At 52.3% G+C, this 17449-nt stretch overlaps 1 protein-coding gene across 4 annotated transcripts in view; it reads right to left on the bottom strand.

Annotated features, from left to right (window-relative positions):
* Positions 1 to 831: 831 nt before the first annotated feature.
* Positions 832 to 17449, bottom strand: part of NFASC (neurofascin) — a 272454-nt gene continuing 255836 nt past the window's right edge. For 3 of the 4 annotated variants that reach the window (XM_006887908.1, XM_006887906.1, XM_006887907.1), the window contains 3 exons: positions 8352 to 8483; positions 4730 to 4799; positions 832 to 1063 (listed from right to left, as the gene is read on the bottom strand). In XM_006887908.1, the coding sequence (XP_006887970.1) occupies positions 832 to 1063; positions 4730 to 4799; positions 8352 to 8483 (434 nt within the window). Of the gene's footprint in view, positions 1064 to 4729; positions 4800 to 8351; positions 8484 to 16116; positions 16270 to 17449 lie in introns of all 4 variants that reach the window. The other variant, XM_006887905.1, reaches the window with a different exon arrangement.

The raw sequence follows: 17449 nt of genomic DNA, 5'->3' as shown, positions 1-17449 counted from the left end.
GCGCTCGCTCCCACTCCCTCCAACTCCTTCCCGAGTCATGCAGCTCAGTCTTGGACACTCTGTAGGAAGGGACGGGAAGAATGGGGGCTGGGGAAAGAGGTAAACACACCTCCCAACTGAGCCAGAGAGGCAAGGAGGCCTGCCCACCCTCTGCCTGCCCCAAATACTGTCATTTCCCAGAAAGGAGCCGTGTCCCCCTCAAGGCAAGGCTGAGGAAAATGCGCTGGGAGCAAGGGGAGTTATATGGCGAGAAAGGCATCCTTCTGAAATACGTCGGCCGGTGGTGGCTTGAATACTCCAGCTTTTCTAGCACGTTCTGTCACCAATCAGTCCTTCTTGCCTATCTTTGTGGTTTCCCGGGGGAGAATCTACCTAATTCTTTCTGCTTCGGGGGGGGGGGGGGGGGTGTGGAAGGGGACGGGCGGGGAACAGGGACACTTCTCCAAAAGTAAAAAGACAATGGAGATCTGGCTCTGGAGGGCAAGATGGACAAAGCAAAAATGCAGACAATGGAAAAAATACCATAACCAACAGGGCACTGGCGAGTGTGTGCCGAGGTCAGAGGGGTGGGCAGTGTGGGGTCAAGCTCAGGGTGGCCGTGGGCTGAGCTCTGGCCTGGCCACACTGGTGGCAGCCTGGGGGTGTGGGTGGGGTCGCTGGGAGGGGGCTCGTGGTTGGCTGGGTGCTCATGGTCCTCGCAGCGTGGCAGGCCCCCATCCTGTGCCCATCCCTGAAGTTGGTGGTGGTTTTGTGGTTGGTCTGCAGCGGTTTGGTCTCCCCTTCTCCCCTCCTCCCACTTGCAACATAGTGGCTGTGCCTACGTGGGCTCTGTTAGGCCAGAGAATAAATGGCGTTGACGGGGGACGTGGCCTCTGAGCTTTCGTTGCCCTCCGTCTCCTCCTTGTCCTTTTTGACTGTGTACTGGCCGATGAAGGAGCCGTCCTCGTTGAACTGGCCCTCGCCACCCTCGCCGTAGTCCACCAGGCTGTCGTCACTCTCCTGCTGCTTGATGGTGCCGTCCAGGGATGTCTGGCTGCCCTGCAGGGGCTTGTTGTCCTCGTCACTGGTCAGAGAGAGACACAGAGTCAGGGGTGGGTCAGAGCGGGGTCTCCTCCCAGGAGAGCACACGCTTCCCCATCCACTGAGGAAAGGCCTCACTCAGCCCAGTCCCCCGCTCCGCTCCCCGTCCAGGCAGCTCTACCAAAGGGAAAGTGAGAACTGAACGGACGATGTCTTCCTCAAGGTGAGGTGGCAGGTGGGGGCAGAGCTGGGACAGGAGCTCACATTCCTGCTCCCGGACTGGCGTCCTTTAGGTGTCCTGGGCTACTCCCTGAGGGGCAGTGGGCAAGTGGCTCAAAGGTTAAGTGCATGGTTGCTGACTGCAAGGTTGATGGTTTGAAACCACCCGGTGACTTCATGGGGGCTCCCCTCACCCCTACCCAGCACTCTGCTCTAATAAAAAGTGTTGCTGAGAACTGTTGAGTTGAAACTGACCCATAGGTGACCCTCCAGTGGGCTCTCAGATGCAGTAAATGGCACAACAGGAGATGGCTCATCTTTTTCCCATGGAGCAGCTGGTGGATTTGAACCACATGCCTTTGGGTTGGCAGTGCAACGCCTTCCCACTCAGCCACCAGTGCTCCCAATAAAGACTAAAGCCTTGGGATCCAGGAGCAGCTCTACTATGTTCTGTAGGGTTGTGGTGAGTTAGGATCTACTTGTTGGACCGTGGGAAAGTCCTTCTGCTGCTTGGGCTTCGCTTCCTCATCATGGGGGGGCTTCCCAACTCTGGCCGCTGTGAGCTGTGACTCTAAGGAAAGCTCCCTCTTGACAAACGGGAAGGATCTGAGCCTCAGAGAAGCAAAACTCTCCTCAAAGAACACGACACCTCTGACTGTGTGGTGCTGCTCTCAGACACCTGGTTCATCGATAAACAGACACTGCTGCTTTGAGCCTGGTGATTAACAAAACATGTGGGTAGGAAGTGCTGAAGAAGACTGGCCGGGCTCAGAGGGCCCTGGCCCAGCACTATGGGTTCTGTTTTCTAGCTCCTCTGGTGCTGGGGAACTAGGGAGGCCGGTGGGTAGCACAGCACCGCCCTGTGGAAGGGACACCCAGTCAGGATGTCTGCTGTGCGCCAGAGTGGCACCACGTGGGCAGAGGAGACACATGTGCACCCTCTCCTGCCCTCAGCACATGCTCAGTCCTTTCTGGGCTGGGTAGTGGTATGGTGGACAGGAGAGAAACACGGGCTGAGTTTCTATTATAGGGCAGTACCTTCTAACAGCAGCTGTGGAGAGAAGGCTGCCAGTCAGAGTCGGGAGGGAGCAGTGTGAGAAGCTGGAGAGAGCAGCCCAGCCCCCCATAAGCTAAGCGAATGTAGGCCCATTAACACTGTCCAACCGGCTAGAGGTCTTGGATGCAGTGCTGGGTGTGGAGTGGGGGCAGGAAGCCCCCAGGGAGGAAGCGGGTGCATGTAGTTGCATCCAATCTGTGCACGGAGTGGACCTCATCCTTTGAGAACCGGTGAATCGAACTGCCAGACTTCCCAGCCCACGCGGCAACCTGCTCTCCCTCTCTTCTTCCACCTGCAGGGCTGTGGGGACTGGGCACATGTGATTCACAGGAGTTTCTGCCCCAGTTCCAGGTGCTGGGAAAGGAAGAGCCCCATGGGCAAGAGGGGGTTCAGACCCAAATAGGGCCCCCTCCACCTCTCAGCAAATCTTCCTAACTAGAAGTGATCTTTTCCTTTGCCAAAACCAAATCACACATTGTCTGCCCCTTAGTTCCTCTGCTCAGTATCAGAATTCTTTGTTATGCTTTAAAAGCTCTGTTAAATAAACCAGGGTGACCAAGAATGGCCTGGCCCAGCACCTTTCATGAGATGTTTAAGAACACAAAAGGGAGAGAGAAACAAAGTGCCCTGTCAGAGGCTGACTCCTCAACCTTGTCCTGTCCTCACTGAGAAACAACAACAACAACACAGCTGCCCTCCAGTGGATTCCAACTCACAGCGACCCCACATGTGTCAGAGCAGGCTGTGCCCCATGGGACTTCCAGGGGCTGAGTTTTTAGAAGGAGATCACCACTAATTTTATAAAACAAAATCAATGGGATTGTATGAACCACAATAGGAGAGAGGGATGGTGTGAAACACAACGTATACGAACTTTGTATGCAAATCAATATAAAATTTTTTTAAAAAGTAGATCACCAGCGGTTTCATCTTACATGCCTCTTATGGACTCAAACCTCCAACTTCTCGTTTGGAAAAAAACCCCTGGGCATTTTGTTTGCAAACCCCAGGGACTCCCCTTCCTGCTAGAAATTGGTTTTCTCTCTGGTGCATTAATTTCAGGCTTTTCCCAGTTGGGTGCTTGGCCTCATCCAAGTAGGGGCTCCAGCAGGGGCCCTGCAGACACCCTGTGCCAGAGCCCATGGGCATGGGGCGTGTGCATGTGGACATGTGCACGTGGGGAGCACGCACCTGTGCACGCACCTGTCATCTATATCTGGTCTCTGTGCTTGGGGGGAACAAGCAGGTATTTTTGCTCCACAGCTCTGCTGTCAGGGGGAGGAAAGGCAGGGGAGGAAGTAGCACTGGAGTGCAGGTTCCCTCACCCTTTATCTGAGGTGGCCACTGTCCTCCTTTGTGTGTGCTCCAGGTCTAGGGACAGCAACCCCTGGAAGCTTTTGAACGGAAGACCTTTTATCAGTTAGCGCAGGAGAAATGGGACTCTACCAGGGGTGGCTGAGGACAGCTGGGAAGAAGAGGGGTGTCCTTTGTGGAGAGTGGCTCCAGTAAAAAACTGATCTGATCGCATTTGTCAGGTTGCTGATGGGAGAGTGGCAGAGGCCCTGATGGATAAGGATAAGTCAGGGGGGGACAGGGGTGGCTGGGTCCAGCACAGCAGGTGGGTGGGTCTTGGAAGAAGACCTCCATGACTTACTTTCTTACTTAACTTAAAATATACTTTCTTTAAAAATAGGCAGGTGACTTTGTTAAGCACCAAGGCTCCCCTAAATCTATGCCTGCACACAGACCAGGAGCCCCAGCCTGGGAGGCAGTCTGGCTGTCAGCTCTGCCTGAGCTCTCTGAGAACTGAGTGCTGGGCAGGTCACTTCTTGGCTGAGACCTCGGGACTCTCTCATCGATGAACAGGACTCTGGCCCAGACGGCTCCTCAAGGTCTAGGCCAGTTGGTCTAGAGCCCAGAGATACGCTCAAGTTCTTGGGAAGAATGCCCAGAACCTTTCCCCCATCATCCCTCACACCCAGGAGAGTGGTTCTAAGACAACACGGCCCCTGGGTGATGATTATCAGGGGTGGGGTGTGGGCAGGGGGAAGCCTGAATGCTACGCTCATTTGACAAGAGATTTTCATAAACAAAAAACTTGGTACATTTGAGTTGTACAGCGGAATGCATGAAATGTGTTCTTTCAGTACATGGGAATGTGTGTGTGTGTGTGTGTGTGTGTGTGTGTGTGAGAGAGAGAGCAAGAGAGAGACAGACAGACAGACACCATGAGGATGACCAGGCTCTCCTAACGAACTCCGCATCCTCCTCCCTGTGAGCAGGGCAGAGATGACAGGCCACTCGGGGAGGATGAACACAGAGTGGTCCCTCAGCCAAGCCACACTGCTCTGAGAAACAACTGTCTGGAGGCAGAGAGGCCACTGCAGGACAGTGGGGATAGCGCCTGGGCAGGAGCGGAAAGGGATCACATACCTATAGTCAAATGAGCCATCATCTTCTTTGGGGTCTTCAGGGCCAAGGGGAACATCTTTCTTTTCTCGCACTTGGTTGGATAAGAGAAACAGAAACACATGATGACTGAGATGTGTCCCCACCTAAGGCCCTGAAAGTAGAGCCAGAAGACAGCCCCTAGGCCCAGTAGGTGCCATCATGCCTCCCATGCCTAATCAGTACCAAGTCCTGCAGATTCAGCCTCCCCCTCGTTCAGGGTCTAACCTTCTCCTTCAGCTATCACAAATCTCCTCCCATCCCAGCTCTCCACTGCCTCTCATCAAGCCTTTCCAACTAGATATAATCTTTTCCTTTACCCAATCAAGCAGTCTATTGTTCTCATCCTTCTTCTTCTACTCTGTATTGTAATTATTTGTTATGTCTCTTATGCCTCTGAGTTTGTTTGACAGGCGACTAACTGTGTGTTTCTTTAAAGGTCCCAGCACCATGCTCTGGACAGAAGGCATTCTGCACATCTTGTAGATGGTAAGCTCTCTCATATCTGTGTCTGCACTTGGTCAAATGGCAGCCTCTTTCCAAATTACCTCTGTAACAGTGACTGCCTTGCTCTTCCTGAAGTAGCTCAAATGAGCTCGAGTGAGAGACTGTCTTCTCCTCTGGTTTCCCAGTGCCAGCATAGAGCCTGTCACAGCTCAGAGAAGCCCTCTCAGGCACTTACATGAATGGCTCTCCAGATACACTTCTGAAGTAAAAGGCAGGATGATCACTCTCATTTTGTTGTTGTTGTCAGGTGCTGTTGTGTATGTCAGGTGTCAGGTGTGTATGACTCACTGTTGCTGAGTACCGTCGAGTCAGAACCGATCCACAGCTGATCCTCCAGTGGGTTTTCAGAGGCAGTCAATCACACAGAAGGAGACTGTCCATCCTTCTGCAGAGCAGCTGGTGGATTTGAACTGTGTGCCTTTGAGATTACAGCACAGATTCTTACCACTTGGTCACCAGAGCTCCCTCACGACTCACAACGACCCTATGAACAACAGATCTGAATCCTGCCCTATCTATCCTGTGCCAACTTCACAGTCTTGGACACACTGCTGCAGTCACTGTGTCAATCCACCCGGTTGAGGGTCTTCCTCTCCTTCACAATCTCTCCATCTTCCCAAGCATAATGTCCTTCTTCAAAGAATAGCCTCTCCTAGCAACATGCTCGTAATCTCATTTTTTTGTTGTTGTTAGGTGCCATGGAATTAAGTATGACCTAGAGCAACCCTATGAACAACAGATCCTATCCTGTGCCATTTTCACACTTCTGACACATTAGAGCCAAGTGCGGCAGTCACTGTGTCAGTTCACCTGGTTGAGGGTCTTCCTCTCCTTCGCTGACCTTCCACTTTTCCAAGCGTCATATCCCTCTCCAAGGAAGAGCTCCTCCTAGCTATATGCTCGAAGCATGTCAGGTGAAGCCTCATCATCTTTGCCTTCAAAGAGGACTCTGGCTGCACCCTCTCCAAGACCTATTTGTTCTTTTGGTCATCCATGGGCTTTTCAGTGCTCTTCCCCAACATTGCAGCTCAAAGGGATCAATTCTTCTGTCATCCTTATTCACTGTTCAGCTCTCAGATGCGTAGTCTGAATCAGATGCAAACTGACATCATACTTAATTTTCCAACTGACATCATTACTCCTCGATAAAGTGGAGAGGTCCCTAACTGCAGACTTTCCCCTGTGCAAATCTGGGAATCTCATTGTAGGCCTTGAGAGGTTAGGATATTGTCACATAACTGGTTAGTAACTAAAGACGACAGGGGGGACATGGAGTCAAGACTGGAGTGGAGATAAGAACCCAGCACTGGTTCATGCATCTTTCTAATGAACCAGCTATAACCTTGTAGCTCTACATTTTTGTTGATTCAGCCTCCTCCTCATTCAGGCTCTCCTTCAGCTCCCAAAATCTCTCCCCATCTGGGCTCTCTCCAACAACTCGCATCAAGCCCATACAGCCTTTTCCTTTGAGAAAAGGTTAGCTTTGAAGAACTTTCTAAAATGGGGTATTTTCTGAATGACAGAGGAAGTCTTGGAATCTGGACTGAATCTCTCTCTCTCTGTGCTTGTCTCCCCCGGTCACAGGAGCTCTGGTGACGAGGTAGCTCTCCGGCTGTGTTGTATGGAGGGTGTTGTACGGCAAGCAAAAGGCTGCATTTCTGGTGGTTTGACTCTACCAGCTGCTCCACAGGAGAAAGGTGGGCAGTCTCTTCTCGTTAATGTCAGATGGAAGGCCAGCTTTCTCCCTAACTTTGGGTTTCTCTCTTATATAAGAAAAACAATCCCAACATAGCCAGGCTGAGTTAAAAACACCGCTCAGCAACAAAGAACAGCAATTTCCTGCCCTCCCTCGCTCAAGTCAGAGGCCCGATTCTGTAGAATCCTGGCGTGGGGATATTTGGGCAGAGGGAAGGAAATGCAGTAGCGTAATCTCATGTTCCTTCTGCTCCCCGTGTGTTATGTTCTGGGGAGTCCTGGGGGAGGGCTTGTTCACAGAGTTGGGGAGATGCCTATCTGGGAAGCAAGGGGTGGGTGTGTTTGGTGCAGAAAGCAATTCCATGCTGTGGTCCAGCAGGGCTTTCTGTCTCTGGACCATCCATTATCTTGTCTCCTGTCAGGGTCTCAGCACCCATCTCCACCCATCTTAGACAGATGGCTCTCTCGCCCTTGTCTGAGGAACTATCAATTTTTCCAGAAACAAGAATGCCAGAGGTCCTTGTCTTTGACCTTGGCTTGTCTGGACTGGAGGAGCCTGAGTCTTCTCTGTGACTCCAGGGAAAACATCAGGCCCTAGAATACCCGCAAGGGCCCTGGACAGAGCTGTCTACCACTCAGCCTTCCCGAGTCCCAGAGAGGTGTCGGTGAGGACAACTTAATCACGCCGAGCTCATCTTTGTAACCTCTCTTGGGTCTCTCCTTGTGTCCAGACACTCTTCTTTCTAGTCTTTCTGACATGGTTGGAGCAATTGCTGCTCTTTCTCCCTTCTTTTCTAAGACACAGGATTCTAATGAGATTCAGGCTAAAAAAAAAGCCAATTTACTGACAGATGGGGTGGTGAGTCAAGGGGGAGGAAGGTCATTCCTTATGGGAGCCAGGACTCCTCCCAGCCCCTCCCTGAGCTGCCTGGACGGCTCCCCCCCGCCCATCTCAGGCGAACTTAATTAACTGAGTGCATTCTGGCAGCTCCTGGAGGCCCAGAACGGGCTGCAGGGCTGCATGGTCAAGTCTGGCAAGGGCTGGACTCACAGAGAGCACAGAGCCTCCAGGTCTGCTTGGGGACCTGGGGATTCGTGGGGTAGCTTGTTGTCGCTATCCTTCAACTCTCCCTTTCTTGTCAGCCTTACCTGGGCACTTCCCACCTTACCTGGGCACTTCCCACCTCACCTGCCCATTCCTATCCGCCTTACTTGGGTACTTCCTGCCCATTCCCATCCGCCTTACCTGGTAATTCCTGCCTCTACCTTATGAGGTAGTCTACACCCATTTCTATCCACCTTCCCTGGGCACTTCCTGCCATTCCCAGCTGCCTTCCCTGGGCACTTCCCGCCCACTCCCAGCCGCCTCACCTGGGCACTTCCTGCCCACTCCCAGCCGCCTCACCTGGGTACTTCCCGCCTCGACTCCTCTTGATGAAGCAGACGATGAGCAGAATCAGCACCAAGAGGGCAATGGCGCACATGAGCCCAATGAACCAGCCCTGGGTGGCGATGTCCGCCTGGTTGTTGGTGTACGCTGGTGGGGAAGGGCCAGAAGCAAACATGTGAATGACCGCACACGGAGAAGGTGAGGAGAAGGCGTGAGAACGGGATGCCAGCCACATCGTGCGGTTGTTTCTCCTGGAGCCCAAGCTACCACCTAGCAGTCCTCTGGCCCACACTATCCCACTAAACGGACAAAGAGAAAACTGTTAAGGAGTCAAGGGCAAAGGCTGAGAAAAGCAGCAAAGGAAAGGGGAGAGGTAGCAGACTAAGTAAGAAGCAGAAGGCTGAGTGAAGGGGCACGTTTCCTGAGGAGGAAGCAGGGCATCCTTGCAAACCAGGGGTCACTGCTTGATGGGGATGGAGAGAGGCTGTGGGGAGGCCTCAGATTTGCGGCTGCAGTGATTCCCTGCGAACCTGGGAGGAAGACACAGGAGTCTGAATGCTGGAGCTGTGGTCACACTGCAAATATCCTCTATGTGTCCACATGGGCACAGACCAGGCCGCTAATCCCCCAGTCTCAAGGTTGACAATGGTCCTGGGTCCTGGACAGTGAGATCATCTCCCCAGATGGACTGTATGCTCCCTGACAAGAGTCCTCAGACTGGCAAACCGGGATACTGGGGCTGGGACAGTACCTTCAGCTCGCTCCAAGCTACTTCCTAGCCACTTCCACTCACGGAGAAGTGTGGCAGCTCCGTGACAAGCTGACTTATCCTCTTACCCTGGCTCCTATTTAACCTGTGACCGTGGGCTGCTCTCTACGTCTACCTGGGAGGGTCCTCACACGAGGTGTGTACAAGCAGGTCTCAAAGCTGCCAGATGCCTTTCCAGGTGGAGGGGCATGCAAATGGGCATGCAGATGCACAAGAGCTCAGGTGGTGTGTTATGGCGCCCTTGATAAGATGAGCCAATGGCTGGTGGTCCACACTCACTTCCGCTTCTCCTTGCCAAGGACAGAAGGCCAGAGGCCATGCTGCCAAAATATATGGTCATGGGGACCAAGGCTCAGAGGATGGAACAAAACGATCCCACAGCTTCCCAGCCCAGAGAGGCTTCTGAGGACCCAGACTAGGTCCCTGATAGTCTGTGGAGTCTGAGTCAGTGCCTCCAATCTTTTCTGAGGAGCAACACAAGGGACCACACGGTAAGGAATGGACACCTCAATCTGTGCTCATACGATTCTGCCGCCTGAGGCAGCCCTGGGCTACAAAGCAGCTGTGGTGCATAAGAAGCAGGCTTGTGGGCACCCCATCTACACACTTCAAGTCTCAGCTCTGCTGCCACTCTTACCCTCTGCTGTCCATTCTCCACCCAGCTGTCTGAGGGATCTGCCTAAGACCCCTTATCAGATCAGCCCTTCAAGCATCTCATTAGTGTGAGGTGTCAGGGGGAATCACCTACGTGCCTTGTCCTAGCCCATGAGGCTCCCTTAGAGCAGGCCCTGTCCCCTCTCGACCTTTACACCCCAGCAGTGCTGGCTACTCCCATTCCTGCCTCAGGAGCTTTGCTGTTCCCATTCTTTCTGCTTCAGTTCTCCTTCCTCCCCACTCCCCACAGAAGCCGCCTTCCATGATAAATGTCACCTCCTCAGAAAGGCCCTGACCCCACCAGCTGCACCCTAATGGCTCTCACTCAGCCCAGAACTTGTCATAATCTCATGTTGCTCCTAGTCAAACACCCCACGGATGCACTGACCTGAGTACCTTTCCCAACACTGCCTAACTCAAACCCTCACAAAACCACCCTGTGCCACTTCTTGTCCCTACACAGGAGGAAAGCAAGGGGCAGAGAGGGCAAGAGACTTACACAAAGTCACGGACTAGGAGGTGGTAGAGCTGGAGTGTGAAGCTAAACAGTGTCGCTCTAGTCATGCTCTGACGTCCTCTCTACCAAAAGGGGGGGTCCATGTTGAACATGCCACTGCCTCTCCCGACACGGAGAAGGCACTCAACCATTTACTCAGGATGAACCTCCACTTCCTTCCCTGCACTCAGTGCTCTGTTGCTCCGGTGCTTCTGGGGCCCTCTGCTCACCCTAACCTTCCTGCTGCCCTCCTTCCAGCACTCACACCGTCTGCTAGGTGTGGGACTCCTTGGCAATCACGGAATTGTTCTGCTCCATAGAGTGCTGTTGGAAGAAGATGGAGACTCAGGCCCATTATGGACTAGTCAATGGCATCTTGGCTGCTGGCTGGTATCCTTTTATTCAGCTCTTATTGTATATACCCTCCTGCAAGCCTGTCCCCTGAGGATTTGCCTATTCCTATGATACTGGATAGCTTTCAACAGAGCTTTTAGACTAAATGGAGTAGGAATAAAGGCCTGGTGAAAACCAACCAGTGAATAGCTATGGATCACAGCCAATCCTGAGGATGGTTCGGGGCTGGGTAGCCTTTCTGTCCACTGTGCACGAGGTCACCATGACCAAATGGCTTCACAGCAACTAAGAGCAATAACAACACTGTCCTTCTATCCCACTGTCCTTCCAGCCAAGCCCATTCATTCCACCAGTCCACAACTGCCCTCCTCTCCCTCACTGGTGCTCACACATCAATAGAACTTCCTCACCTGCTTCCTGGACACAGAGGGAAGACCTGGACACCCCACCCCTCCAGCCTCTACCCACACCAATCCCTCCCATGAGTGTCAGAGGGAAGGCTTCTTGCCCTCCCCCCGAAGCTGCTGCTTCTCTGTATGAGGTCGACGACTCCAGGCTGCCGCCTCACTTCCTTGGGTCTCTTGCTAACAAAATCTCTGAACTCTCTTTCAATTTTTCCTTCTCCTCTACTGTTAAAACATACTGACATTTTCTGTATCTTAGAAACAACACCTTTCAGGAACCTGCCAGACTTAGCTCATATCCTGTCCTTTTGAGCTTATGTCCTGTCCTTTTGATAGGCAAACTCCTTAATCTTCCATGTGCCCCATTCCTGCTAACCACTCCTTCAACGTGCTGCCTTTGAGCGCTGTACACTCTCGGCTTCAGCATCACTGAGCAGATGCGTCCTTCATCCCTGACTCTTGCCTCACCTGCTCCCAACCCGACTTCCCAGTTGCCGGTTGTCTTCTTCAGCTCTCATCATCCCTTCAGCCAGTTCCACGGCTGGGATTCCTCAGAACAACTCTCCTTCGTCCCTCTGCTCAAAATTCCAGCTGCCTTCAATGGATGCACCTTTCCGCTCCCTTCCCTGGCTCTCCCACCCAACCCCACCACGCTGGCCAACAGCCTCAACATGCTCCCCACTTCTAGGGGCTGCCGTTTCTCCTTTCAAATCTCCTTTAGATTCACCTCACTTCTCCATTCCAGTGGGTTCCACTTAACTGATACCTACTGGAACTAATGGGTCCAATGAGATGTTACGTTCCTGTGATATGTGCATCATGTCCCCACATATCTATTTTTTCCTAGCACGTCCGGTTAGGCTCCTCAACCTGGTCTCCGTCTCCCCATTTCCTAATCTTCCCCCCTTGTCTACTTTTCCACATTGCACCCCTTTCCCCTCAATCTCTGTTCCATTTCATACCAATCTGGTTTCATCCTAGTTAATTACACACCCCTTAACATTAATAAAATACTAAGATTACCAAAACGACGTAGGAAACCAAAACTGTTGTTCAGGCCCATGAATTCTTTCAATTATACTATTAATATCTTTTGAAAAAGAGATCGTTTTGAGGCCCCAAGTACTTAGCATGTCGTCACACAGATGCACTCAGTGAATACTGGTGATCAATTCTAATGTAATATGTCAAGCTAGGACAGCTCTTCGGTTTTGTCCCTGATCCCTGAGGGGTCACGTAGATACTGGCTTGACTTTGTATTGTGGAGGCACGAGAATGAAGGGATTACACCAAAATATGTTTAGAGAATGGTCCTCAACTTTTCTAGGGGTGATGGCTTGTGTGTTTGTCCAAGCATTTCCTGACACGTCTCCTGATGCCCTCTGGCACAAGACAGTTCTTCTCTTAGAAGAGGAAGTCAGAATTCCAGGGAAATTGGCACCAGGACAATTCAGAAAACAATCATGACTCCCCATTCCACTCAGATGCTACCTTCGCACAGTCTTTACTGAAAAGGTCTAACAATTTTCTGCAAAGTGTGGATACAGATGCTGACCAGAAGGCATTCAAAACTCTATGGGGGCTGGGATAAGGTGGGCTCAATCAGAGACACCGTGGAAATGGCTGAGTTTTTAAAGATCCAGAGACAACTCGTTTACGACATGATGCCGTGGCGAGAGTGAGGGTGCAGACTCTGGAGAGAAAAGCATGTTAGCACGGCTCTCGGACAATGACGCCTGGCTGCCAGTGTCACATTCAATAGATCTGTTAGACTTGATTTCAGATAAAATTCAAAGGCCAGGGTGCAGCTCCTCTTGTAGCTGGAACTGTCTAGAAGTCAGAACCACATCCTCTCATTGGGTCCACTGGTCCCATGGCTCCAAGGTCCAAAAGCCTCTTGCTCTCGATTCTAAAAGATTCACTGCTAGCAAACTCATGTCAATAAACAGCATCTCTATGGGACAGAGGAGAAGTGCCCACAGGCCCTCGGAGGCTGTACGGCTTCCTGAGAGGAGACTGTCTCGTCTTTTCCCCATGGAGCAGCTAGTGGGGTTCAAACTCCAGACCTTCTGGTTAGAGACCAAACAACCCACTACACCATCATAGTCCCTTTGCTCTAAATTGGAGGCTGTAAGTGATGTGCTTTCCACAACACACCCTTTCCCCACTACTCCCAGGCCCTCAGGAATGCCAGATGACACTCTAACTGGGGAAAAGCTTGGTTGGACAATGGAAGAGAAGTTAGCCATTCACAGTCTGTAGAATTACATTTCAGAGATAGGGATAGATCGATTAACAATTGTAACAGGAATGGACTTTCTTCAAATGCAATTTGGTCTGGCGGTCTTCAGTGTTCACTGAAGTGTCATTTTACATCTCTCTTTCCCCACGTGCCCGTCCTGGGCTGACTGAAGAGACCTTCCTCCCACACAGAGCAGAGAGGCAGCCTGAAGCTCAGTCCCCTGATGGCCCTCCTTCCCTTCAGCTTGGAGGCAGGCTCCTCTCCCTTCCTGACCACTCTCGGCATCCACCATGCTGCTGCCTTGCCCCATCCTGCCCAGCTCAGCATGGAAGTGCTGACAGAACCCCTGGCATGCAGGGCTCTAAGTCTGCAGCCTCTGGGGTCTCTTTGGCTTCAAAGGCTTCAAGGAGGTGATTAACTTCTCATGTGGGATATTTCTGGTAGGGCCAGAGAGCCTGTTAGCATTCTAGTGGTTTTCTTCCATTTCCTTTCTGAACCACTATAACATGTTTGAGTTTGCAGAATGAAGTGATGGTCTGTGGTTGCCTAATTGCCCAGTGGTGGGGCCCAGAAATGCATGCAAACTCTTGCCATGATGAGGCACAGGAGCCTGGGCGATGGGAGAGGGTGGACTTGGCTCTGGAGTCCACCCACAAGAAACAGACTGCGCCTTTTCTACGGATGTAGATACCTCCTCCCCCGAGGCACACACATACTTCAGCAAGTGAAAATATTTTCTTTGCCTATGAGGTCTGCACCCAGTAATTTCAGCCGGCCTGTGAGATCAGTGAACAGTGTGCACGCAGAGCTCAGACCATCAACCCGACCACCCCAGCTCACACTGGAAGGGGTCTGCGAGCACTTGAGAGAGCCACGTGTCCCCATTACTGACAGCAAGCTGTGAAGGCCAGTCTGCCCAGGCTGAGCTCAGGAAACAGAAACAATCACGTTCGTTTTGAGACACTTTCAACCATCATTGTTCTCTGTTTTGTCTAATAACTTGCTTCAGATTAGGACATCCCCGGGGGCAGGGATTGGCCCTTTTCCTCTGGGGTCTCTCTTTCCTCCTCATCTCCGGCTCCATGAGAAATCGGATTCTGTCAGCACACTGGACTGACCCTTGTGGTATCCCTTGGCCGGAACGCTGCCCTCAAACATCATCTTTGCTCTTTGCTTCCTGCCTCTGTGCAGACCCAGGTTTGGCACAAAGCAAGCGCACGCACCAGTGAGCAGCAGATTGAGACCCCAACTGGGTCAGACAGAGTCCAGCCACCTGCTCCTCTTGGTCAACTGTAAAGATCCCTTGCCTGGCTGCCTGTGTACTAGGATGGGCTTGGCCACTCGCTTGGGCAGCCTGCCTGCCCTGGCCCGGCCAGCCTGTGACAGGCCCAAGCAGGCAGCTGGACTCTCAGACTCCCTGCTTCTTGATGGCATGGACATAAGCAGGCAGAGTCGAGGTGAAGGACAGGGTGCCAGTCCAGGAGGGACAGGAGCCGAAAGGTGGGACCGGGGCACTTACTTATTCTAACATAACTCCTGAGCTGTAAGCCATCAGGGCACCCATGCCAAGCACAAAACCAGTTGCTGCAGAGTTGACCCCAACTTGTGGGGATCTATGTGTGCCAGAGAAGAACTGTGCCCCACAGGGTTTACAATGTTCTGAGTTTTCAGGAGCAGATTGCCAAACCTTTCTTCTGAGAGGCCTCTGGGTGGGTTCAGATAGCCACACCTTCAGTTAGCAGTTGAACACATAACTAGCAGCATTACTGAGGTCCTCCAGCTCACACAAAGGAAGGGAGTAATGAATATTTACATTGTTTAGAAGCTCACATCCTGCTGTTTCTGTTTTTCCTATGCTGTATCTAGTAACTGGCATCTGATGGAGACCTCACTGGGAGGGCGCACTGCTCTCACCCTGAGCCCCAGGGCTTACCATCTAGCCCCCAATCCACAGCCTTCCTTGACAGTAAAGTTGCAGACACACCTTCCTACAAGCACGTGCCCCCATGGTTTCCAGGGGCGCTTGAACCTTCACTCTTTCCTGAGGGACACAGGTGGGGCCTGCTAACATGACACAGTAAGGACGCCTCTCTGTCCACAACCGAGGTCTGTATGGAGCCCTAACTATTTTATCTAGGACTGGAAACTTACTTCTCCCAATACAATAGGCAGGCAACTTTTGGGCAAACACAAGCTTGAGATAAAAATTAAATCAAAACAATGCCCAAACAGGTTGCCATACACTTTAATGGCAGCTGATGGGCATGACCACAGCCAGATATACAACCCAACAGTTGGTTCCTGGGGAGATTTCTGGAGCAACTTTCTTGCATGGTCCTGACACAGTGATGGCAGCAATGGGTTCAAGTGTGTTAGAGATGATGAGGATGGTACAGGAGAGGGCAGGGTTCAGGTCTGTTGTTCACTGGGGTGCTGTGAGATGCACTCAGCTTGATGGCACCTAACATCAACACTGTCCTAGTTCTACATGCAGAGAGCATGCGGCAGGCTACACCGCCTACACACACACACACACACACACACACACACACCACAATCAACCTTGCCCAGACACCAAGCTCTTGTCAGGGGCTCAGTATTCTGTGTCCTCATTTTGCTTCCTCCTGACGCCCCACTCCTCCCCATGAGGTCAGAGCCCCAGCCTTCTCTGCTGTGCATGCACCTCCAGCTCCCCTTGGCAGCGGCCGACCCACGTATCACAGGAGCAGAGCCCCGCCATGCAAGGGGGGATGAGGTGGGGATGAGTCTTCTCTCCAAGGAGCAGAAACAAGCAGGAAGCTGAGAATGAGAATGAGATGCCCCATGCTCGTCGGGGATGGCCAGGTCGGCTCCCCTCTCACCTGTACTGGTCATAAAGGTGATGAAGGTACTGCTGATGCCCTCGTGGTCCCGGGAATAAACGCGCAACGTGTATGTCATCCCGGGATAGAGGTCTGTCAGCTGTATGGGCTGGGGCTGGGCCTTAACAGGGACAGTTTTTTTCGTATGGTTGCCTGGGGGACAGAAACCTTAGTGAGCCTAGGGCCAGGCACTCAGAGCTGGAGACACAATGTCTTGGCTCCTGGTCACCAAAAGGCGGGAAGACTGCGGGGAGGGCTAGGGGTCTGCAGGTCTAGACCATCATGGAGACCAGCAGCTCGCCAGGCCAGACCCCAAGCCCTTCCGCGTAACACTAACCCTTATCCGATCGCCCTAAAGATTCCTTTCCTCACCTCAGCTTTAGGGCTCAACCTATCATGACCAACTTGGTTAAACTTTCAGCACATCCGCTGTGCTGCCCTGTGCTAACAGGTGACTGGCCCCCTGGGAAAGCTTTCTGGAGATCGGAGAGTCAGGGTGCCTCCCTAATGTCGACTGGAGATGAAGCAGGACGCTGCTTCCTGGCTCTTGCTCTGGTTTCTCATCTCAGCCCTAGCCATGTGGCCATCGCATGCACGAGATGAAGTGTATAGTGCATGGTGTACAGTGAGGGGTGGTCTATTTGTTATGGACCAAACTCAGCATGATGTCTTCTGTGGATGTGAATCCCTCCTCTGGCCTAGAGCACTAAGGACTGGCTCTTCGGGCTGGGTCAGCTGGTTTAACTGGTTAGAGCACATGATAAAGGGGCTGAGGTGGCCAGGTAGAGTCTGGAACAGGGGCTTCAGACAGAGGAAGCCCACACTCCACAGTCTAACAAACTTAGGCTCTCTACCCTGGATCCTGACAGCCACGAGTTCAACTTAAAGCTACCAGTTTTCACAAAGAACTCTGATCTACACCTTCGAGTGTGGACATGTGGGTTCTGAGTTTGCAAAGCTCTTCTGTACTCTGAGCCTGTGACCTGGCCCATCTGTCTAGAGACATCAGAACATGTGGATTCTGGGTTTAAGGACATCAGTGCAGGAGTGAGTCAGCTCACTTGGGGGCTATCTAGAGCCCTGATCCTGGGCAGGCAGCAATGGAAGGGCTGCATCACCCAGGAAGGCGACACCACACAGACACCCTGATCTTTGCCCGTGACTTCAGGAACCCCTTCCTTCCTCCCGCCTCACTGCCACCTGCATCCATATCCGATCTATCAAGCTGCAATGAACCATGCAAGAGGCCTCTCTGCGCCCGGAGAGCACACAGGATCTCTTTAATGGCATCTACTGTTACTCGTGCTGCTGCTGCCGCTGCCACCCCCACCCG

This window comes from Elephantulus edwardii, unplaced genomic scaffold (assembly GCF_000299155.1).
Source record: "Elephantulus edwardii isolate Elephantulus edwardi_28Jun2011 unplaced genomic scaffold, EleEdw1.0 scaffold00063, whole genome shotgun sequence".
NCBI classification, from domain to species: Eukaryota; Metazoa; Chordata; class Mammalia; order Macroscelidea; family Macroscelididae; genus Elephantulus; species Elephantulus edwardii.
The sequence above is the reverse complement of the archived record's forward strand: the minus strand, read 5'-3'. Positions and strand labels throughout refer to the sequence as shown.